The following is a 24,532-nucleotide window of genomic DNA, read 5'->3' on the forward strand; positions in this document are numbered from 1 at the left end:
GGAATCGAACCTGGGACCTTTCAGTCCGCAGGCCGATGCTCTATTCACTGAGCCAAACCGGTTTCGGCTATTATACTATATTAAGGAAAGTAAAAGGCCTAACAGTCTAGATTATTTGTTTTTTAAAAATCTATGTGATTGCCCTAACCGGTTTGGCTCAGTGGATAGAGCGTTGGCTTGGGGACTGAAGGGTCCCAGGTTCGATTCCGGTCAAGGGCATGTACCTTGGTTGCGGGCACATCCCCAGTAGGAGGTGTGCAGGAGGCAGCTGATCGATGTTTCTCTCTCATCGATGTTTCTAACTCTATCCCTCTCCCTTCCTCTCTGTAAAAAAGCAATAAAATATATTTTTTTAAAAAATCTATGTGATGGCCCTAGCCAGTATGGTTCAGTGGGTAGAGCGTCGTCCTGTAGACTGAAGGGTTCTGGGTTCCATTCTGGTCAAGTGCATATACCTGTGTTGCAGGCTCGATCCCCAGTAAGGGGCGAGCAGGAGGCTAATGGTCAATGACTCTCATCATTGATGTTTCTATCACTCCCTCTTCCTCTCTGAAATCAATAAAAATACATTTTAAAAAATAAAACCTTTAAAAAAATAAAAATTCAGATGATGTATATATACATAGAAAATAGTGGGTAAGTTGAACACTAAACTGTCAATAGTAGTTTGGGGAAAGCATTCTTAAAATTCTGTACTGTTTTGATTTCTTTACAATTACCCCATACCTATTGTTTCTATATTTAAAATGAAGTACTTCTGAATGATTCCATTAAAAATTTTTTTCTGTTATAGTTAGCATTCAATATTATATTAGTTTCAGGTGTACAGTGTAGCGGTTAGACATTTATATGACTTTGAAGTGATTCCCCCCCCCCCCATAAGCCTAGTAGCTACCTGACACTATACATAGTATTACAATATTATTTACTATATTCCCTATACTGTACTTTACATCCCTGGGACTGTTTTGTAACTGCCTATTTGCCTTCCTTCCTTCCTTCCTTCCTTCCTTCCTTCCTTCCTTCCTTCCTTCCTTCCTTCCTTCCTTCTGTTCTTTCTTTCTCTCTCTCTTTAGCCAAATTGCACTTCTTTTTTTTTTTAAGTATATATTTTATTGATTTTTTACAGAGAGGAAGGGAGAGAGATAGAGAGTTAGAAACATCGATGAGAGAGAAACATCCCACTGGGGATGTGCCCGCAACCCAGGTACATGCCCCTGACCAGAATCGAACCTGGGACCTTTCAGTCCGCAGGCCGACACTCTATCCACTGAGCCAAACCGGTTTCGGTCAAATTGCACTTCTTAATCCCTTTACCTTTTTCACCCAGTCTCCCATGTGTCCCTCCCCTCTGGCAACCATCAGTTTGTTCTCTCTATGTATGAGTTTGTTTCTGTTTTCTTTGTTCATTTGATTTTCGGATTCCATATAAAAATGAAATTATATATTTGTCTTTCTCTGTTTGACTTATTTCACTTAGTATAATATTTACCCTCTAGGTCCATCCATGTTGCAAATGGTGGTTTCATTCTTTGAATGTTTATGCCATTCTGGAAAAGGCAAAACTACAGGGCCAGAGAACAGTGGGTGTCAAGATTGGGAATATGTGGAGGGGGTGACTAGAAAAGGAGACAAAGGAACTTTTTGGGGTGATGAAAATGTTTGATATTTTGATTTATTGTGATAACAGACAAATGTCTATGAGTTTGTTAAAACTCAACTGAACTAAAAGATAAAAAAAAGTGAAGGTCCTGGCCCGATGGGTCAGTTGGTTAGAGTGTTGTTTCTATACACCAAGGTTGCAGTTCAATTCTCTGGTCAAGTCACATACAGTAATCAACTGATGAATGTATAATTAAGTGGAACAACAAATTGATGTGTGTGTATGTGTGTGTCTCTCTAAAAAATAAATAATTTTTAAAAAATGAATTTACTGCCCTAACCGCTTTGGCTCAATGGATAGAGCGTTGGCCTGGGGACTCGAGGGTCCCAGGTTTGATTCCGGTCAAGGGCATGTACCTTGGTTGTGGGCACATCCCCAGTGGTGGGTGTGCAGGAGGCAGCTGATTTATGGTTCTCTCTCCTTGATGTTTCTAACTCTCTATCCCTCTCCCTTCCTCTCTGTAAGAAATCAATAAAATATATTTTAAAAAAATGAATTTACTGTACGTAAATTATACCTCAATAAATCTAACTTCAAAAAATGAAATATGCAGGGAAAATAAAGCAAGGATTATATTTTTAAAATATTTTTAATTACATAATAATCCATTATGCTTTTAAAAGTTGGAACATTACAGGCCAATCTAAAGTCTTGTGTGTCATTGGCCCCCATCCTGGGTCCCCTCTTTCCTTCTCAGGGGTAATCTCTGATGTTTGTTCTTCCAGATCTTTTTTTTTTTTTTTTAAATATATTTTATTGATTTTTTTACAGAGAAGAAGGGAGAGGGATAGAGAGTTAGAAACATCAATGAGAGAGAAACATCAATCAGCTGCCTCCTGCACACCCACCACTGGGGATGTGCCCGCAACCAAGGTACATGCCCTTGACCGGAATCGAACCTGGGACCCTTGAGTCCGCAGGCCGACGCTCTAGCCACTGAGCCAAACCGGTTAGGGCCCAGATCTTTAAAAAAAAAAAAAGTACACAAGCCTGTGGCCATAGAAAACATATAACACTTATGTATACACGTGTGCGCTCTTTATTACATTAATGGTACCATGCAGTACCTGATACTCTATTCAACACCTTTTTCACTATTTTTATATCTGTTGATAAAGATCTGCTTCAACATTCCAAGTACAGTATTGCTTTTTCCCCTTTCTATCATGCTGTGCCTTATTCTGCACCTCTCATCAGTGTGGTTTTTTTAAGTCCTCCCCTGAGGATTTTTTTTTTTTTTTAATGATTTTAGAGAGCGGAAGGGGGAGCTAGAGAGAGAGATGGATATGTTGCCTCTCATACCTGCCCATCGGGGATCAAACCGCAGCCTAGGTATGTGCCCCGATCTGGAATGGAACCCACAAGCTTTTGGTGTACAGGAGGATGCTCTAACCGTCAGTGTTCTTGATGTTTAACTCCTTGGAAGGTCACACCATAGAAACACCACATTCTGCTAATCCGTTGTCATGAGGAAGGTTAGGCTGCTCCGTTTTTCGCTCTTACGATGATCACGTGCCTTTGGGGCTCGCTTGCTGGGGCTGGCGCACGTTTGTGCTTTTTCAGTTTTAATAAGGGTAGGACTTGTGTTTTCCCAGATGGGTACCTATAGGCCCCGAGAAGCGGGTTTTCCCACACAGCGGAGGACAGCAGCGGCCCCGCCCACTGCAGCGGAGAGCGCTCGGTTCCCCCTTCTCCCTCCGCAACGGGTCTTCCCCGCCCCTTCCTCTGTGCCCGGGGCACCTTCCCAGCAAGCACTGCGGTATTTGCATATCGACTAAGTTTCTGCCTTTGCTTTTAAATAAAAATAAAAAAGCAAATCTGAATGTCTTTGACTAGAAATTTCCTCCTCAATTTCTGACGCATAGAGTAGGAATTTGTGAGCAGCTTTTTTTTTCACTTTTACCAAAATAGGGGTTCGCTAACACTGCGTCCCTGCTTTCAGGCTGGTGAGGCAAAAAGGGCTTCTGTCGTGAGTGGCACACGTAGAGCAGCCTGATTGCTCTACGTGCGGAATCGACATCAAGAGATTTCGGAAGCATAATTTTTTGGTACTTGGGCAGCTGGTGATCGTTGGTCCTGGCGCCCGTGCTGTGAAGTATAAAGGAAGTAATGTAGGCGATTTGTAGCAGTGTAATCGGAAGAGGTACTTATCCATCATGTATCCATTCCTAAGCTGAGTTGATTGACGTCCTTTATAATTTTTGCTCTTTAAGAACATAGAGGCAATTAGTTTAAAACACTAATGCTAATAAGTAGCACTCTCTTACTGCTGGTAGCAACAACCTTTATGGACAGCAATTCAGCAACACATATTCCATCTCCTAAGTATGTATCCTCCTATGTAAGATTATGTTTAAGATATTTAGCGGTAAGGGTTCAATCATTCTATAGTTTAGTTTGTAATACATTTTTATTGATTTCAGAGAGGACGGGAGAGGGAGAGATAGAGATTCATTCTAACAGTGTATATTGAACTCCCAGTCCAGTGCCTGACTACACAAGGCTTAAATGTAGTGAAGGGAGAGAGTAGCAAAGGGTGGATAACACTGAATTGGGCTCTGAGTGGGATGCCTGGAAAAGCTTTCCTGAGGCAAATACTTTGAAGGTAAAACCTAAAGAATAAATAGAAGACAATCATGCAAAGTGGGAGGGAAGGGCTGTTAAGTAAAGCCAAAGCCTTGAGGGAGAATGTGCTGTAGTCCAAGAAAGGCCAAAACGTCCAGAGTGAAACCATCCACTTGGCAAGACAGAGGGAAGTCTGAAGACTCCACTGAAGCCTGGTCTCACAAGCCTGGGATGTTCATTACAGTCTCTCTCTCTCTCTCTCTCTCTCTCTCTCTCTCTCTCTCTCTCTCTCTATATATATATATATATATATATATATATAAAATTTATTGTTGATGGTATTACAGATGTCTCCTATTCCCTCCCCCCTTCACTCCTCCCCGCCCAGCCTCTACCCACCCCCCAGGTCTTCATTACCCTATTGCTTGTGTCCATGGGCTATGCATATAAGTATGTAAGTTTTTTGGTTTATCTCTCCTTGTCCCTCCATCCCCACATTGAGTATGCCAGTCTGCTCATGCTTCCAGGCTTCAGGTCTTATTTTGTTGGTCAATTCATTTTGTTCATTAGATTCCATGCAGTGTTTATTAAGCAGAAGAAATGAAAAATTACCTACACCAGGTATCAGCAAACTTTTTCTATAAAGGGCCAGATAGTACATACTTTAGATTTTGTGGCCTTATAGTCTTTGCTAGCCACTCAACTCTACTGTTGCAAAACAGTAAAAGATGATATATAAACAAATGAGTATAGCTGTATTCCAATAAAACTTTATTTATGGACACTGAAATTTAAATTTCATATACTTGTCACATGTCATGAAATAGTATTCTTTGTTTTTTACTTTATAAAAATGTTTTTATTTATTTTTAGAGAGAGAGAGGAAGGTAGAGGGATTGGCTGCCTTCTGCATGCTTCATACTGGGGATCAAGCCCCAGTGCTGGCTGCCCTAGTACAAAGTGGGAATTAAACTAGGGACCTTTTGGTTCATGGGTGGATGCTCAACCACTGAGCCACACCAGCCAGGCTGCCTTTTTATATAGAATTTGTACAATATATTTCTCTTCATTTGCAATATTTTGTCCATAACTTAACATCCTTTTTATAGGCTGAATTCAGCTGATATTATCGAACAGAAATAATTCAAAATCATACACACAGAAGAAAACAAATTAAAAATGATGATGAAAAATGTCACTCCTCTGGTTAGGAAGAGTGTTTTTTTGTATAATATATACTAGAGGTCTGGTGCACAAAATTTGTGCACAGGTAGGGTCCCTAGGCCTGGCCAGCAATCAGGGCCAATCAGGTTCCCCAATTCCTGGCCTCCCTGCCTCCTCCTTCCCTGGCTCCCTCAGCACCCCGCTGCCACAGCTGGTCACCCACTATGGTCCACGCTTCCCCCTGATGGTCAGCGCACGTCATAACAAGTGATTGAACTCCTGGTCGAGCTCCTGAGGGGACAATTTGCATATCAGCCTTTTATTATATAGGATGATTTGGAACAGAATTTCTTTACAGGTAAGGCACATGTTTCCATAACACCTTTATTCCTGCTGTTTTTGTTTTGTTATATATTTTATTGATTTTTTACAGAGAAGAAGGGAGAGAGACAGAGAGTCAGAAACATCAATGAGAGAGAAACACTGATCAGCTGCCTCTGCACATCTCCCACTGGGGATGTGCCCGCAACCCAGGTACATGCCCTTGACCGGAATCGAACCCGGGACCCTTCAGTCCTCAGGCTGAAGCTCTATCCACTGAGCCAAACCGGTTTCGGCTATTCCTGCTGTTTTTATCTCATTTCAGTCAGTGCTGCCCCAAGAAGGATCAAAGATATGCTGGTCCTAATGGAATTCTGTTCTTTCAGATACTGCTGGTACCTGTTGGGGACCAGGTGTTGAGGGAGCCACCAGCCTTGATAGGGCCAGGGAAGCAGGAACTGGCTCAGCAGTGCCCGCTAGTGACTGGAAGCAGAGGGGGTAGGATGCAGGGATGTCAGGCCAGGTGGGCACTTCAGGAGAGAGCAGTAGTTGTATGTGAGGGGAAACCTTCTTTATTTTATTTTATTAGGGGAAAACTTACGTAACAAACTGAAATGCTACTCTCTCTGACTCTTTCGTAACTCTTACCTGCATTTTCCCCATGGCCTTCAGGCAAACAGCTCCTGCTATAGATATGCTAATTTTAGAGAAATTTGGCTTGAGGCTTGAATTTTTGGCAAAGATTTTTAGGAGCCTCCAGGCCAGACTCAGATTAGCAGAGGACTGGGATCAGTGAGATTTAGAGATTCCCTGCGCTTCCTGAGATCCCTGTTGACACCTAGATGTCTGAGGTCTCACACACTTCTTGCTCTACCTAGTCTTCCTTCCCTTAACATAAAAGAAGCCTCAATTCTGGACTCTTGAGATAGATTTGAGAAAAGTCTAAGGTCCCCCATCTTTTTGAGCTGGCACCTTCTCCACTGAGCCAAACCGGTTTCGGCAGCACCTTCTCAATCAATAAAACTTTCCTTATTCTAAACTCTGATGTTTTGAATATTGGCATTTGAAGCATAGGTCACATGTACCTTGAACCAGTAACCCTTAGGCTTGTTCTATGTAGAGATACCAGAATAGCAAGGGTGGTATATAGTGAGAAGCTATGAAGAGACAGCATTTATTTACAACTTACCTTCTTGATGGGAGGTTGGGGAGCAAAGCTGGTAGCAACTACCACAAGGAGTGTGACTTGTGCCCTGGCCATCTGTCCCCACTTTACTCAGAGGTATGGGCATGACGAGGTTAAGCAGTGAGTTGCACCCTTTCCACTTCTGAGTCTGAGCCCAAGGTGTGGGTCCTCTTGTTTCCCCTCCTTACTGTGAATCCTACTTGTGCTTGGGTGGTATAGAATATGGTGCCTTTTCTGGGGATGCAGGCAGAGCATAAGATGAGAAAAAGGTTTCTACGAAGCCAGCAGTACCTGTCTACTTACATTCCGACACCATGGGAGATCAGGCCAGCCCCAGGGTGATGGGCTCTAGATGACCACATTTCAGGACCTGCCCTGTATGTTTCTGTCTTCTTTCAGTTCTCCTTTTCAAAACGGGCCTATTTGTGTGAGAATTTAATTCTGAAAGTGCAGAAGAAGGTCTCTATACCTCAACCTCCTGACCCAGAAGGCAAAACTATTCTTCTTTTGATATCTTTTTCTGCTAACCATTTAAAAATGTGAAAACATTCTTAGGTTTCCAGGCAACAGCCAGGAAGGTATAGTTTACTGACCCCTGGCCTACAAATTCAAGAGCAAAAAGAGCCTGGTCAAACCAAGTATGGGAGAGCCACACAGTGGAATACCATGTACTCATTAAAATGTTGAAACATGCCCTAGCCGGTTTGGCTCAGTGGATAGAGCACTGACCTTCGAACTGAAAGGTCCCAGGTTCGATTCTAGTCAAGGGCACATGCCCAGGTTGTGGGCTCAATCCCCAGTGGGGGACTTGCAGGAGGCAGCCGATCAATGATTCTCACTCATCACAGATGTTTCTATCTCTTTCTCCCTCTCCCTTCCTCTCTCTGAAATCAATAAAAATACTTTAAAAAGAAAAGAAAAGAAACAGAAGCATTTATGATAATGGTTCATCTCTATGGACCACTTATCAAGTGCCAGGTTCTGTATTAAGCTCTTAGATATATTAGCTCCAATAAATCATCACATAAGCCAGTGAGGTAAGTAGTAGTATTATATTCACTTTACAGAAGAAAACAGAAGCTCTTGGAAGCCCAGATCACATAGAAAGTAGCAAGAGGTGAGCCCAGGTCTTTTGATAGGAATGAGTTGCTCTGTCTGTACAGAATGCCCAAGGCGAATGTCAACTATAGTGGCATCTGTTAGGGAAGATTTTTTTGAAAAGTGAAGCTTTTTTCCTTTGGTTTATCCACATTTTCTTATTAAATATGGACAGGTTAGAGAAGTTGTGAGGATGCATAGTCACTGGAATACAAGTGAAAAATAAAATCAGACTAGAGGTCGAGAGAGAGAGGCATCGATTTGTTATTCCACTTATTTATACATTCATTGGTTGATTCTTGTATGTGCCCTGCCTGACTGGAGATAGAACCTGCAACCTTGGGGTAGTGGGACAACACTCTAACCAACTGAGCTACCTGGAAGGAAGAGGTTGTCAGTTGGTTAGAAGAGAAGAGGAAGTTTCCATCCTTCCGGTGGCTAGATAAGCATGGCTCCTTCCTTAAACACCAAGCAAACTGGCTACTGAGTTCCCCTATTGGTCCATATCTGAGATACTGGGATCAGTGACCACAGACAGGAAATGATGGTCACACACAATTTTAAGAAAATTCCATTTATAATAACAAAAATGAATAAAATACTTAGGAATAAATTGAACCAAGGATGTGAAGTTTAGGGGGAGTATAACTTGAATACTGAAAACTGTAAAACATTGCTGAAAGAAATTAGACACAAATAAATGGGAAGATGTTCCATGTTCATAGATTGGAAGACTTAGTATTGTTAAGATGTCAACACCAGCCAAGTGATTGGTGGATTCAATGCAATTCCTATAAAAATCCTAAACATCTTTTTTTTTTTTTTTAATATATTTTATTGATTTTTTACAGAGAGGAAGGGAGAAGGATAGAGAGTTAGAAACATCAATGAGAGAAACATCGATCAGCTGCTTCCTGCACACTCCCTACCGGGGATGTGCCTGCAACCAAGGTACATGCCCTTGACCGGAATCGAACCCGGGACCCTTCAGTCCGCAGGCTGACGCTCTATCCACTGAGCCAAACCGGTTAGGGCAACATCTTTTTTTTTTTAACAGAAATAGAAAGATGCATTCTAAAATTCATGTGGAATCTCAAGGGATCCTGAATAGCCAAAACACTTGAAAAAGAACAAAGTTGGAAGAATTCACTTCCTGATTTCAAAACTTACTAAACAGCCAGAGGAACGAAAACAGTATGGTGGTGTTATAAAGACATATATGCAGGCTAATGGAATAGAGAGCCCAGAAATAAATCCTGACATCCAATGGTTTTTGATAAGACCACCCTGGCTGGTGTGGCTCATTTGGTTGGAGTGTTTTCCCATGCACCAAAAGGCTGCCGGTTTGATTCTCAATCACGGCACATACCCAGGTTGTGGGTTGATCCCCCATGGGAGTGTGTACGGGAGACAACCAATCAATGTTTCTCTCATACATTGATGCTCTCTATCTCATTTCCTTCCCCTCTTTCTCTTTCTAAAATCAGTAAAACATATCCTCGAGTGAGGATTAAAAAAAGAAAAGAAAAAAAGAGTACCAAGACCATTCAATGGAGAAAGGAGTATCTTTTCAGGAAGTGGTGCTGGGAAAACTGGATATTGACATACAAAAGAATGAAGTTGAACCACATATATAAAGTAACTCAAAATGAATCAAAGATCCAAACATAAGAGCTAAAATTATAGAGCTCTTATAATTAAAAAAATATATATATTATTGATTTCAGAGAGGAAGGGAGAGGGAGAGAGAGACAGAAACATCAATGATGAGAGAGAACCAGCAATCGGCTGCCTCCTGCACTGCCCTCTTCCCCCCCATTTCGGATCAAGCCCGCAACTCGGGTATGTGCCCTGACTGGGAATCGGGAATTAAACCATCCCTCCTGGTTCATATGGTCGATATTCAACTACTGAGCCACGCCGGCTGGCTAAAATTATAGAGCTCTTAGAAGAAAACAGGAAAAAGCTTCATGACATTGGATTTGTTAATGATTTCTTTTGTTTGTTTGTTTGTTTGTTTTTGTTAATCCTCACCAGAGGATATTTTTTCCATTGATTTTTAGAGTGGAAGAGAAAGAGAGGGAGAAACATCGATGAAAGGGAGAGACATTGATTGGTTGCCTCCCGTGCACATGCACTGCAACCAGGCCTGGGATCAAGCCCGAAACCAAGGTACATGTCCTTGACTGGAATCGAACCCGTGACTCTTCAGTCTGAAGGCCAACACTCTAACCGCTGTGTAAAACTGTCTGGGACTGATTTTTTTTTTTTTGACTTTTAAAAAAATACTTTTCTTGATTTCAGAGAGGAAGGGAGAGAGAGAAACATCAATGATGAGAGAGAATCATTGATTGGCTGCCTCCTGCACACACCCTACTGGGGATTGAGCCCACAAGCCAGTCATGTGCCCTTTTTCAGAATCAAACCTGGCACCCTTCAGTGCCCAGGCTGACACTCTATCCACTGAGCCAAACCGGCCAGGGCTAGGACTCATTTCTTGAATATGACACAAAAAGCACAAGCAACAAAAGAAAAAATAAGTAAATTGGATTTCATAAAAATTTAAAACTTTTGTGCATCAAAGGCCATTATCGCTCAGTCGGTGTGGCTCAGTGGTTGAGTGTTGACCTATGAACCAGGAGGTCACGGTTCAATTCCCGGTCAGGGCACATACCCGGGTTTCAGGATCAATCCCCAGTGGTGGGCATGCAGGAGGCAGCCAATCAGTGATTCTCTCTCATCCTTGGTGTTTCTATCTCTCTCTCCCTCTTACTTCCTCTCTGGAAAAAAAAAAAAAAAAAAAAAAAAGCCACTATCAGGACAATGAAAAGGCAACCTACAGACTTGGAGAAAATATCTGCAAATCACATATCCGATAAGAGGTTAATATCTAGAACATACAAAGAACTACAACTCAACAATAAAAAAGGGACACAATTCAACAATGGACAAAAGACTTGAATACATATTTCTCTAAAGATATACAAATGGATAATAAGCACATGAAAAGATGCTCAACATCATTAATCACTAGGAAAATTCAAATCACAACCACATTGAGGGGAGAAACCAAGATGGCGGCATAGGTAAACACCTGAAATTGCTGCCTCGCACAACCACTTCAAAAATACAACTAAAAAACAAAACAGACATCCAGAACCACAGGAAGGCTGGCTGAGTGGAAATTCTACAACTAGAAGGAAAGAGAAAAGCACACTGAGATTCAGAGGAGGTGTGGAAGTAAAGTGCAAAGGTACGGAGGCCCACGTGGAAAGGGCTGGCAACTGAGGACACGATAGTCTTTTTCAATTGGGAGGAAGTCTCAAGCTCCCAACTGCTCTGAACTCCAGTTCCGGGCGAGTCTCTGGGGACCCAGACTCATACAGGGAGAAATTGGACTGTCTGGTATCAGGCGAAACTCGAAGGCAGCTTTTTTCAGAGGTGCTTGCAGCGATTACCCCGGGACACTGAGACTCGGGGCCTTTTAGGGTAGGACTGAGGATCTTCCATAGCTGTTTGTTCCGCTCTGTTGATTCCCTGAGACTCCATCCCAACCCAAGCTGTGCGCAGAGGCTTTTGCATATGAAAGGCCTGGCCCTTTGCAATCTGAAAATTACCTAACAATCTGCAGCTGGGTCAGAGAGACCCAGAACTTCCAAAAGAAGGCCCAAGGCCCCACAGCAGCTTGCATTGCTTCACAGCTGGGCCTCATCTGGGCACCTCCAAACCCCAAACAAAGAAGAGGAATCTGCAGATCTCTCCATAGCTCCTGCTGGGTAGCCTCAGGCAGAGGCTAAATTAGCACCACTTTAGAGATCCAAGAGTCAGTGTACCCAGTGGTCAGAGTGGGACCATACAGATTACAACTCCTCAGATCCATAGGGGACACACTCAGGGGGCAGACTCAGTGAGCACCAAAGCCCCACTGAAGCAAGGCTTGCCTCATAAGGGTGTCTCCAGCACAGAAGTTCTCCCACTGTAGACACAGCTGATTCTCACAGCCAATTGGCCTGGAGGTCAATTCCTCCCAGTGATACCTACAACAATCAAGGCTTAACTACAACAAGACTGTGCACAAAGCCCACAAAGGGGTGCACCAAGAGTGTGTCCACCTCAGGTAATTGGGGAGGCTGAGCCACTGGGCCGTATAGGACACCTAGCACGGAAAGCCACTCTATCAACACAGGGAAGCATAAAAAATACGGAGACAAAGAAACAGGACACAAATGACAGAAATGGAGGAAAGCAAACTACTGGATATAGAGTTCAAAACCACATTTCTAAGGTTTTTCAAGAATTTTCTAGAAAAAAAAAGAATTTTCTAGAAACCGCCAATAAATTTAGTGAGACCCTCAAGAAATCTAGTGAGACCCTCGAGGATATGAAAAAGGACCAACTAGAAATTAAGCATACACTGACTGAAATAAAGAATATTATACAGAGTTCCGACAGCAGACTAGAGGATCGCAAGAATCAAGTCAAAGATTTGAAATACGAAGAAGCAAAAAACACCCAACCAGAAAAACAAAAAGAAAAAAGAATCCAAAAATATGAAGATAGTATAAGGAGCCTCTGGGAGAACTTCAAGCGTACCAACATCCGAATTATGGAGGTGCCAGAAGAAGAGAGAGAGGAAGATATTGAAAACCTATTTAAAGAAATAATGACAGAAAACTTCCCCTACCTGGTGAAAGAAATAGACTTAGAAGTCCAGGAAGCGCAGAGAACCCCAAACAAAAGGAATCCAAAGAGGACCACACCAAGACACATCATAATTAAAATGCAAGAGAAAAAGACAAAGAGAGAATCTTAAAAGCAGCAAGAGAAAAAGTCAGTTACCTACAAGGGAGTAGCCATACGACTGTCAGCTGATTTCTCAACAGAAACTATGCAGGCCAGAAGGGAGTGGCAAGAAATATTCAAAGTTGCCAAAACCGGTTTGGCTCAGTGGATAGAGCGTCGGCCTGTGGACTGAAAGGTCCCAGGTTCGATTCCGGTCAAGGGCATGTACCTGGGTTGCGGGCACATCCCCAGTGGGGGATGTGCAGGAGGCGGCTGATCGATGTTTCTGACTCTCTATTTCCCTCCCTTCCTCTCTTTAAAAAATCAATAAAATATATTAAAAAAAAAAGAAATATTCAAAGTGATGAATAGCAAGAACCTACAACCAAGATTACTCTATCCAGCAAAGCTATCATTCAGAATTGAAGGTCAGATAAAGAGCTTCACAGATAAGAAAAAGCCAAAGGAGTTCATCACCACCAAACCAGGATTATATGAAATGCTGAAAGGTATCCTTTAAGAAGAGGAAGAAGAAGAAAAAGGTAAAGATACAAATTATGAACAACAAATGCACATCTATCAACAAGTGAATCTAAAAATCAAGTGAATAAATAATCTGATGAACAGAATAAACTGGTGAATATAATAGAATCAGGGGCATAGAAAGGGAATGGACTAACTATTCTCGGTGGGTGGGGAAGGGGTGTGGGGGGTGCGGGAAGAGACTAGACAAAAATCATACACCTATGGATGAGGACAGTGGGAGGGGTAAAGGCAGAGGGTTGGGTGGGAACCGGGTGGAGGGGAGCTCTGGGGGGAAAAAAGAGGAACAACTGTAATAATCTGAACAATAAAGATTTAATTAAAAAAAAAAACCACTATATTGAGATACCACTTCATACCTATCAGTATGGCTACTATCAAAAAAATAGAAAATAACAAGTGTTGATGAAAATGTGAAGAAATTGGAATCCATGTGCACTGCTGGTAGGAATGTAAAGTGGTACAGCCGTTGTGGAAAACATTATGGTGATTCCTGAAAATATTGGATTTAGAATTGCCTATGACCCAGCAATTCCACTTCTGGGTATATACCCAAAAGAAATGAAAGCAGAATCTCAAAAAGATATTTGTACACCCATATTTACAGCAGCATTATTCATTATTGCCAAAAGATGAAGACGATCAAAATGTCCATCAAAGAATGAGTGGATAAACAAAATGAATGAATATCCATACAATGAAATATTACTTGGCCATAAAAAGGAATAAAGTTCATATACAAGGAGATACAACATGGATGAACCTTAAAGACATGCAAAGTGAAATAAACCAGAATCAAAAGGACAAATATCACCCTGGCCGGTGTGGCTCGGTTGGGCGTCATTCCTTATACAGAGAGGTTGTCCGTTCAATTCCTGGTCAGGGCACATGCCTGAGTTGCAGGCTCGATGCTCAGTAACGGACCTACAGGAGGCAGCTGATCAATATTTTACTCACGTTGATATTTTTCTATCAATAAACGTTTGTTTGTTTGTTTGTTTGTTTGTTTGTTTGTTTAAATCCTCACCCAAGGATAATTTTCCATTGATTTTTAGAGAGAGTGGAAGAGAGAGGGAAAGATAGAGAAATATTGATGTGAGAAAAATACATCAATTGGTTGCCTCCTGCATGAGCCCTGACCAGGGCCTGGGCTGGGGAGGAGCTTGCAACCACTATATGTGCCCTTGACCAGAATCAAACCCAGGATCCTTCAGTCTGCAGGCCGACACTCTATCCACTGAGTCAAACTGGCTAGGGCAATAAACTATTTTTAAAAAGGGACAAATATCATATGATTCCACTTATTTGTAGTACCTAAAACAGTCAAAGTCATAGAGACAGAAAATAGAATAGTAGTTAACAGGTGCTGGAGAGGGGGGGTATGGGAAGTTATTATTTAATGAACACGGAGTTTCAGCTGAGGGTGATGGAAAAGTTTTGGAAATGGATGGTTGCACAACAATAGGGATGTACTCAATGCCACTGAACTGTACCCTTGAAAATTGTAAATTCTGTGTTATGTACCAAACATTTTACCATAATTTAAAAATTTTTAAATGAATAAAATAATTTAAAGAAAAGATGGTGAAGAGCAAGATTTTGGGGCATGCCTCTGATGTCACTGGCACTGGGCTAGAAGCTGGTTACCAACTCAGGAGGCTTACCCTCTAGTTGACAAAACAGTGCTGCATAGGCCAAGAGACTGAGGCCCAGAGAGAGTCTTAACTAAGGTCCTGTAGCCAAGGAAGCAGCAGACTGGACTCTGTTCTGTAAGGAGGTGGATGGTGCCGGTTAGAAGATTAATAGTGATACCAGTTGACATTTCTTGAGTGCTTACTACATTCCAGACATTATTCAAAGTCCTCATTTACTCTTCACAAACCTTTGTGAGGTATCATTAATCATCTTCCTTTCACAGATTAAGAAACGATGCAGAAAAAGAGATTGATCCAAGGTCACAGAACCAGCGGGGCTTGCATCTTGTCCTCTCTGACTCCAAAACCAGAAAGCCAGCCTTTTATTTTGGTCCTGATGGTGGACAGTGGGTAGGGGTGCGGCTGGGGTGAGGGAGGAGGAGATTCACTTGACTGTTTCTAGATTCAATCGAGACTTTTTTCCTTGTACCCACTGGCAGAACTCCTTTTTCTCTTGTTGCCTCCTTGTCTGATTCACTCCCCATCTGTTAGTGGCTTCTGGCTCCCGAGAATGTGATGCAGAGGGTGGTGTGAGCTGTGGGGGATGGGGAGGCAGACCCTCAACTGCAGGCAATCCTTAATAAACACACTTTTTTTTTATTGTTCTGTATGTACCAGGCAATGTTTAGGAGCTGGAGTCCTGCCATGAATAAAAATAGACCTTGTACCTGCTCTTAAGGATATTTCATTGCAAAGTGTATATGTGTGTCTGGGTGGGGGTGAGGCTAGAGAGGTAGAAAGGGAGAGGGAATGAGGGAGGAGAGGGGAATAGATACAGACAAGGAACAAGATAGGTCAGGTGTCAGTAAGAATTATAAAGGAGCCCTAGCCGGTTTGGCTCAATGGGTAGAACGTTGGCCTACGAACTGAAGGGACCCGGGTTTGATTCTGGTCAAGGGCACATACCTCCGTTGCAGGCTCCTCCTGGCTCAGGCACTGGTCCGGGCTCATGCAGAAGGCAACCACTTGGTGTGTTTTTCTCAAATCGCTATTCTCTGTCTTTCCCTCTCGATTCCACTCTCTCTAAAAATCAATGGAAAACTATCCTTGGGGGAGGATTAAAAAAAAAGATTATAAAGGAAATGTGAGAGAATGACTGAAAGGGGACACACTGAAGACAGAACAGAAAAGGCTTGGCTCAGGAGCTAAGATCTAGAGCAGTGGTTCTCAACCTTCCTAATGCCGCGACCCTTTAATACAGTTCCTCATGTTGCGGTGACCCCCAATTTCATTGTTACAAATTGAACATAATTAAAGCATTGTGATTAATCACAAAAACAATATGTAATTATATATGTGTTTTCCGATGGTCTTAGGTGACCCCTGTGAAAGGGTCGTTCGACCCCCAAAGGGGTCACGACCCACAGGTTGAGAACCGCTGATCTAGAGCAAACATATCAAACTTGCAGCCCATGCAAGTTTGCCTGCATGCAGCCCACAACTAATATTTTTGCGGCCCAGCCAATATAACAGTTACAAGAAACGTTTTAATAAAAATTTCGTAACAATTTTTACAATATCGTGTTATACATTATTAATAACGAACCACAATGTTCGCTAATGACTGATTACTATAATTGTGTTGCATTCATTTCCTTTATGTGCCTTACGTGCAGGCTCACCATTTCTCTCCACTAATACCAGCAGCGAATATTTTAGCAGCCGATTGCCGCATCATTAGTCCTGTACTGACTTGTTTGGTGTGCCCAACAGGAAATATTTTGCTTTCGGAGAACAAGAAAAATAGGTTTATTTGCGTTACACTTATTAATTTGTGTAGTTATTCAGTGTCTGGTAAGTTAATGTTCAAGAAAAATATTAATATTTATTAAAATGTTCTATTATTTTATGTTAATGATTACTCATTTATTTCAGCCCTCTGTATTCAGCATGTCTCTATTGAAATAAACCTACATTTCTATAAAAATTGAAGCTTTTGCCCTAACCGGTTTGGCTCAGTGGATAGAGCGTCAGCCTGCGGACTCAAGGGTCCCAGGTTCGATTCTGGTCAAGGGCATGTGCCTTGGTTGCGGGCACATCCCCAGTAGGGGGTGTGCAGGAGGCAGCTGATCGATGTTTCTCTCTCATTGGTGTTTCTAACTCTCTATCCCTCTCCCCTCATCTCTGTAAAAAATCAATAAAATGTATTTTTTAAAAATTGAAGCTTTTATTTTTTTGTGGCCCACATAAACTTAAACCTTGTTTATTTGGCCCATGTTAGCCTTTGAGTTTGACATGCTTGACCCCAGAGGATGAGAAGGAATCAGCTGAAGATCTGGAAGAAAAGTGTTCCAGGATTCCATGGGGAAATGGTAAGGGCAAAGGCCATGAAATAAACCTATGTTTTGCAGAAACCTGGCGGCTAGAGAGGCTGGGGCAGAGTGACAGAAAGAAAAGGAGTCAAGAGAAGATCCCAGCGCCAGCTCATGTAGGGTCTTGTAGACTATGGTGGGAGTTCAAGGTTAATTCTAAGGAGAAGGAAGGCCATTGGAAGATTCAAGAATGAAGACTGGTAAAAAGAACAAAAAAAGAACAACAACAACAAAAAGAATGAAGACTGGAAGGCAGAATGACAGGAAGTGGGGAGACCAATTAGGAAATTCTGCCTCTAAGGTAACAGGCAGGCAGTGATGGTGGCCCAGATCAAGTGGGGATTCAGAGAGGAGGTGGTGTTAGGGGGTTCTTGGGAGATGACTTAGGGATGAAGGTGGCAGTCTCTGAGGTGGAAGAGACAAGAGGAGAAGCAGGTTTGGTGGTTGGAGGGAATCGAAGGAAAGGTAGGGAGAGAAATTATGAATTCAGTTGTGGACATGTTGAGTTTGCAGAACCAGTGGCTGGCCAGGCAGCTGGCAACACTGTTCCAGGTTAGAGGTAGATACCTGGAGAGACCAGAGGCTGCCACCTGAGAAGCCATAGGCCACCCTTCTTCATAGATGGATAATGGACAGCCCAGAGATGCTTGAAGTTTTGTGGGGTTTTTTAAATTGTTTATCAACCAATTAAACAAACTCGTGATTTCTACCTCCTCTTCAAATTGGATGCTCTGGCCAAGTAGGCCGACCAACATCCGAAGAAGGCCATGGCAGGCTGGCAGGAGCTACCGCCCCTCCAGATGGGGCATGAACCCCATGGCTGGTCTGACCCCAGCAGGACTGCTGCAGATTTCATTCAAGGCCTGGTCTGGGCAGCACTGGAGTTTCAAACTCTGGCCTGGGCAGAAGGTGGCACCCTAGAAAAGGAAAAAATTGACCTGGCCCAGAGCCTTGACGTTGGACAACCCCACTGGGAGTGGCAGCTCTGCGGCTCGTCAGCCATGTAACGCAGGTGTGCCACTTAATTTCACTGAGCCTGTCTTGCCTCTTCCGAAAAATGGGGATAACACACCCTTCCCAGAAAGCAAATTCTCCACCTGGAATTTCATCTATGGGTACGCTCCTAGCACGGTGGCAGACACAGAGAAGGGGCTCACGCAATATTAGTTTCTTTTCCCTTTAACCTGATGAGCAGCTGGTCTCAGGGAATCAGAATGACTAGGCCATAGTACTTACCAGCCATGCAAGCTATTTTCCTATCTGTGGGACGGGGACACTGCTAGTACTACCTTTTGGGATTAAATAAAGTATGTGTGTTTTCATTTTTTCTTGTGATTGACTTCTAGTTTCATACCATTGTTAAATGAGTTTAAAATGGCATGGCAGCCCTGGCTGGGTGACTCTGTTGGTTGGAGCGGCATCCCATATATCAAAAGGATGCACGTTTGATTTCCAGTTAGGGCACATACCTAGGTTTCGGGTTTCTCTTCTGATCAGGGTGCATAAAGGAGGCAACGATCAATATTTCTCTTTCACATAGATGTTTTTCTCTCTCTCTTCTTCCTTTCTCTAAAAACAATAACAACATATCCCCAGGTGAGGATTAAAAATTTAAAAATGGCCCGACCAGCATGGCTCAGTGGTTGAGCATTGACCTATGAACCAGGAGGTCACGGTTTGATTCCCAGTCAGGGCACATGCTCGGGTTGTGGGCTTGATCCCCAGTGTGGGGCCTGCAGGAGGCAGCCAGTCAATGATTCTCTCTCATCCTTGATGTTTCTCTCTCTCTCTTCCTCCCTAAGGGGGCCTGGATGTCTTTTTTTAATTGATTTCAGAATTGATCCGTGACCTCCTGGTTCATAGGTCGCCGCTCAACTGAGCCTTGCCAGCTGGGTGACCTCATCCACTCTTGTCCTCTGTGGTTCCATCTCAAATCCCAGCACTGGCCTCTTGCTGGGGACAAGTCAATCCAACTTCCTCTGAACACCTTCATTTGGATGTCCCTCAAACCCCTCAGACAAGTCTAAATGGACCCATCATTTCTTTTTCCCCTCAATCCCCAACCAACTCTTCCTGTGATCATTCTTGTCCCTTTCTCTTTCTCACCCCCTACATTCCATTGTCACTAACACCTGTTGCTTCCATATCAAGGCTGCTGTGTTCCCTCTGGCTCTGCCCTGCATGAGGCCCTTCTTCTCTTTGGCCTGGATGATCATAGCAGTTCCCCACAGCTTTCTTTTCCTGGTCTTTCTCCTAACGACTCCATATCTTATAATTTTTTCTGATCATTCATCCGATCAATCAATATTAGCTGCACACTACACTCTGCTCCAAATGCTATGTGATGTAAACAAAAGACACAAACTAGATAAGTAAATCATCTAGGGAATTTCAAATTATGGGAATTGCTATGAAGCTAAGCAGAGGGATTGAGTCAGTAACTAGGGCTTGGGGAGGAGAGTTCTCAGATGTGGTCTTCACCCGGAAATAATCCACCAAATGAACATAACAGGTGCCCTGATCGAAAAAGGGGCAGCGACGATAGAGAAGAATGTGGCTGGGAACCCTACTATCAGTTGGGAGTCAGGGAAGGCACAGTGAGTGAGGGATACAGAAGCAGCAGGAAGATCATGCATGGGGCCCTCGAGGGGAGTCTGCGTTTTATTCCAAGTGCAATGGGAGGTTATTAAAAAGTTTTTAACAGGAATGTCACATTTAACTGTACTTCTTTAAGGGATTACTCTAGGTGCCTAGGGTGAATAGCAATTGGGGATAGGGTGGATAGGGTCGCTAAGTACTGGGAAATTGCTGCAGCGGTCCAGGCAAGTCCTGGGGGCTGCAGCTGGGTGTTAGCAGTGCAGCTGGAGAGGACTTAAACCTCCCTTGGGCCTCCCCCCTCTTCAGGATAGCTCCAGACTCCTTATGCCAACCATCTGGTTCCAGCCACCCTCTTCAGTCCCATCTCCCATCATTTCCTACTTCTTTGTCTCTGCTCGTGTACTTTTTTGAATGCTCTTCCTCACTTTTCCCTGTGATGAAGTCCTCCTCATTCTGGAGACCAGGTTCAAATATCCCCTTCTCTGTGAAGCCTTCCAGTTCTCCAGGAAGGGTCCTTTATAGATTTTCAGTGCTTTCTTTGTAACTCAGGGTAACACCTATCACACTGTCCTGTCCTGTCTGTTTACAATTCTGTCTGCAGAAGGTGAACTAAGAGCTTATGAAAGCAGGGACAAGGTTTGCGTAAATGTTCAATGAGTGTTGAATACATAATCAAAATATATAAATGGCCCCACTAAGAATAGTTCACATAGGTCAACAGTCCAGGCCTGACCAGCCCCCATTACATTCAGAATCATCTGCTAATGTGTAAGTCCTTGATCATAACAACAGACACGAACATGGGTCCTAAGTCTCCTCATTTGATCCTGGAAACAGCACTGAGAGGTGGGCACAGTGGGAAAAATCATCTCTATTTTATAGATTAAGAAATCAAGACTGGCCCTGGCTGGTTTGGCTCAGTGGATAGAGCGTCGACCTACAGGGCACATGCCGGGTTGCGGGCTTGATCCCCAGTAGGGGGCGAGCAGGAGGCAGCCAATCAATGATTCTCTCTCATCATTGATGTTTCTATCTCTTTCCCTCTCCCTTCCTCTCTGAAATCAATAAAAATATAAAAAAGAAAGAAAAAAAGAGAAATCAAGGCTTAAGAGAGCTGCTATAGCCAAGTCTAGAATCCAGCTTGTCTGACCTCCCCCGCACCCCAATTCAGTTCTATTGCTTACTCCTGGGCTGCCTCCCTTGTTCTTGAATCAAGAACTTGTAAAACTCCCTGTCACCCCTTCAAGACAAAGGGGATGGAGGGCAGAGGTGTGATGCACAGGAAGAGGCGAGATGGGAAGCAATTCTCCTCCCCTCCCTCCACACTCTGTCCCATGCCTCCGTCTCTGGACCCGCGCCGTTCATCAGTTTATTTTGTTAATTACATTCCACATATGAGATCATGCGTATCATCTCTTTTAACACTCACAACAACCTTAAGCCTTATGTAAAATAGAGGTTTTGAGCTGTTAAATAACTCGCACAAAGAAGTTAATACTTGAACCTAGTACCACCTCACAACCAGGAAAGCTTAGCAAACATGCGTAGGTCAGAGAATGCAGCAAGCAGCTTGCTCAAGGACTCGTGACCAGACCTTTTGATTCCAAATTCACAGCTGGCTCATAACTTCTGGGGGTCTAGTAAGATGTAAGCTTCGGAACAGGATTTGGGAGGTAAAGGGGGCAAGGTCCTCCAGAGGAGTGGAGAGACCTGTCTTTGGCCCCGACAGTGATTCTTTAATTTTCCTCATCCATGAAATGGGGGAAGAACAGTTATCGGGGTCCCTGGCGTCCTTCCCAGCACGGACTTTCCAGAGAAGACCCTGCTCAGTGGTAAAGCCTCACTCAAACCCCTCCAGCTGAGGTTCGTCTTCCGCGGGCTCGACAAGAGGGACGCGTCCCCTTTAAGGCGCCAGCTCGCTGGCGGCGGCGGCCGGAAGTGTTGAAGTCCGGCCTCGCGGCGGCGGTGGCGGTAGCAGCCGTGGCGGCCTCTGCGCATGCTCTGTCGCCCGCCCGCCCTGGCCGCTCGCCGCCCGCCTGCCCGACGGAGACGGTGAGGAGGGGGAGGGGTGGGCGCGCGGGCGCGGGCGCGGGGTGGGGTGGGGGCGGGGGGGCGGGCGCGGGGGCCGCGCGGCGGCCGGCGAGGGCGGGCGGGCGCACAGGGGGCGGGGGGCTGCTGCCTCCGCGGGCGCCTCCCCACGCCCTGTGCGTGCCGCCGCCGCCGCCGGGGAGCGAGCGGACGTCGCGGCGCCGCGGGGGGGTGGGGGGACGCTGCCGCTGGGTCCGCCCGAACTGCCGGGCCGCCCCCAGCGCGGCCGGCCGCGCCGCCGGAGCTCGGCCCCCGGCCGAGGGTGGCGGGGGCCGGCGGACCCGGCACTGGGGGGGCCCCGGCGCCTCCGGACCGAGGGGCCCGGAAGTCCTTGTCCGAGGGGCCAGGAGGGGCCGGAGGACTCCGGACTCAGAGGGACCGGACGCCCAGGACCCTGGCGAGGAGGCCCGGGATCCTGGGGTGGCCCCAGAGGCGGGGGCCAGGGAGCACCAGGCCCTGGGATAAAGAGCTGGGCGAGGCCTGTGTGGTGCTGGGAGTGGGGTGGCAGGAGGGGGACAGGTGGGGGAGCCTGGCCGCCGGCCCGGGAGGGGCGCCTCGGCGGGAGAGCAGGATCAGGGGGTTCTGCTGAGGAAAGGAGGGTCCCGGCTTCACCTGCGGGGCGCGCTGGAAGCCGCGGCCTTTCAGTCCAGAGCAGGCTGCGGGTGCTCCTCCCAGGCGGGTGGACAGGCCTGGGGGTGGGGCCGGTCGGAGTAAGGAATGAGTCGGAATAAGAAGGGCCCACATCTATGAGGAAATGAGAGGTCTGAGTACCTCCGGACGTATAGGTGGAGAATGGGGCCCCCGGGGATGTCAGGGGATGGGGAAACCCTGGTTTCTGAGGACCGGAGAGAAGATATTCGAGGGGAAGAAGCTCAGCGTCCCCCCACTTTCTGAAATGTCAGGGGAACTGGCCCGGGGGAACCTGACCTGAGGGTCCAGGTGAAGGCGCGTGGAGCCCAAGGCTCAGGGAAAGGCTTGGCTCTCCCAGGAGTGGAAGGAGACCGACATTGCCCTCTCAAGATGAAATGAAGATCAAAACCACGTTATAGCAGATACAAAAGGGGCTTTGATGTCTGCTCAGGAGAACCAAGAAGTGGGTTTTATTCTCAGCCTGGAAGATGAAAGGGAGGAACAGGTAGATCATTCTAGTCTTCACGGAGGGTTTATTCCCTCCCCCCCACCCCCACCCCTGGCATCTGCAAAAGGTTATTAGTGAAGTGCTTTCAGAGGACTTTTTCATTAAGTGTTTGGACAGCCTCCCCTAATTTGTTAGCCTTTTATCAATTATGTGTATTCAGTGTTTACCGACTTGATGACTTTCATTAATGAACCATTCATATTTATTTCAACAGGTATATCCAAAAGCTAACTTGTACACAACTTCCTTGGGTTAGTTTGGGCTCTGTTTTGGTCTTGTCCTAAGTCCCCTAGACTCTAGTAGGGGACTTCCTAGAAGGCTTTTATCCGATTGCTTCCTCACATTCCTACATGGTGATCTCCAATGACAGTGAGTTATCCTGAACTTCCTTTGCTCTGGCTGTTTCCCTCACAGTGGTCCCGTGTAGCCTTTCTGTTGGCTTCAGTTACATCTGGAAGCACTCTGGATCACCTACTAAGTACACGAGAAGGAATAAAGAAAGGGGGGAAAAAGTCAAGGAATTTTGGCCTCAAATTTTAACTTGGAAATTTCTTAAGACTAGACTACACAGTCTACAAAAATTACACTACAGTATGCAACACATAAATACTTTTGGGGGCTAGAAAACTTCAGGATATCTGGTATTTCTGTTATTTCGTATCAGTTACCAACTCACATGTTCCTGTGATCAAGTGACACTCATCCTTAATCCTTTGCCATGTTTTAAACGTTAGTTTTCGGGACAAAACAATTTCATTCAGAATAAGTCAGTTGTCATTTGTTTAGTTTTCCAATAGCCTAGGTAAGCAGTCATGAGTTTACTTTCAAGGTGTCTTTTTTGTCTTTGAGAATAAGTACAAAATAATTTTAACTTTTCACATAAATTTGACATTTTTCCTTTATGTGTGTGCTAGAATTACAGGAAGTGTTGTGTGATTCCACAATGAATACTCGAAGGCCCTTTCCATTAAATACCCAAAGGATCAACTAACTCACTCTCTTGCCTCAGGAGTTTTTGTTGATATAAACAAGAGCTGTTTTTCAGTTTACACTCAGCTCAAAGAGATGACCTTGCAGTTAGCCAGTGTAGTCTGAAGAGCTGGTTTCGGGTTACTTGCTAGGAATATGGTATTTACAGTAATAGAGTGAGCCCAAACTAGCTTCTCTAAAGAATATCAACATGGTTCTCCAAAGAATGCCATGTTACTGAATCAGACCTGTGTCTCTGACTGACACTTTATGGATAATTATTATTATCCTCTTTGATAAACTCTCAGAAAGTTAGAGAAGCAGCCAGAACATTCCTCTTGAGTGCCAAGGTGTGGGTAGGGTAAGGAATAAAGTATGAGTTTCCTTTGAGGAAAGTATTAATCAGGCTGT

At 44.5% G+C, this 24,532-nt stretch overlaps 1 protein-coding gene and 1 non-coding gene across 9 annotated transcripts in view; both read left to right on the plus strand.

The window, feature by feature from the left end:
• The first annotated feature begins 3,616 nt into the window (after positions 1-3,616).
• Positions 3,617-3,750, plus strand: LOC118678018. Its single transcript, XR_004974706.1, has one exon. It is a non-coding gene; the product is annotated as a U11 spliceosomal RNA (small nuclear RNA).
• An 18,116-nt stretch (positions 3,751-21,866) lies between these two features.
• Positions 21,867-24,532, plus strand: part of GMEB1 (glucocorticoid modulatory element binding protein 1) — a 36,183-nt gene continuing 33,517 nt past the window's right edge. For 2 of the 8 annotated variants that reach the window (XM_036349531.1, XM_036349537.1), the window contains exon 1: positions 21,867-21,978. Coding sequence is in view for 2 of the 8 variants with exons in the window: in XM_036349538.1 (XP_036205431.1) it covers positions 21,923-21,978 (56 nt within the window). In the remaining 6 variants the exon portion in view is untranslated. Of the gene's footprint in view, positions 21,979-22,529; positions 23,150-24,532 lie in introns of those variants that run through there. The other 6 variants (XM_036349532.1, XM_036349535.1, XM_036349533.1 and 3 more) reach the window with 5 other exon arrangements.

Source organism: Myotis myotis, unplaced genomic scaffold (assembly GCF_014108235.1).
Source record: "Myotis myotis isolate mMyoMyo1 unplaced genomic scaffold, mMyoMyo1.p scaffold_m19_p_2, whole genome shotgun sequence".
In the NCBI taxonomy this organism is placed as follows: Eukaryota; Metazoa; Chordata; class Mammalia; order Chiroptera; family Vespertilionidae; genus Myotis; species Myotis myotis.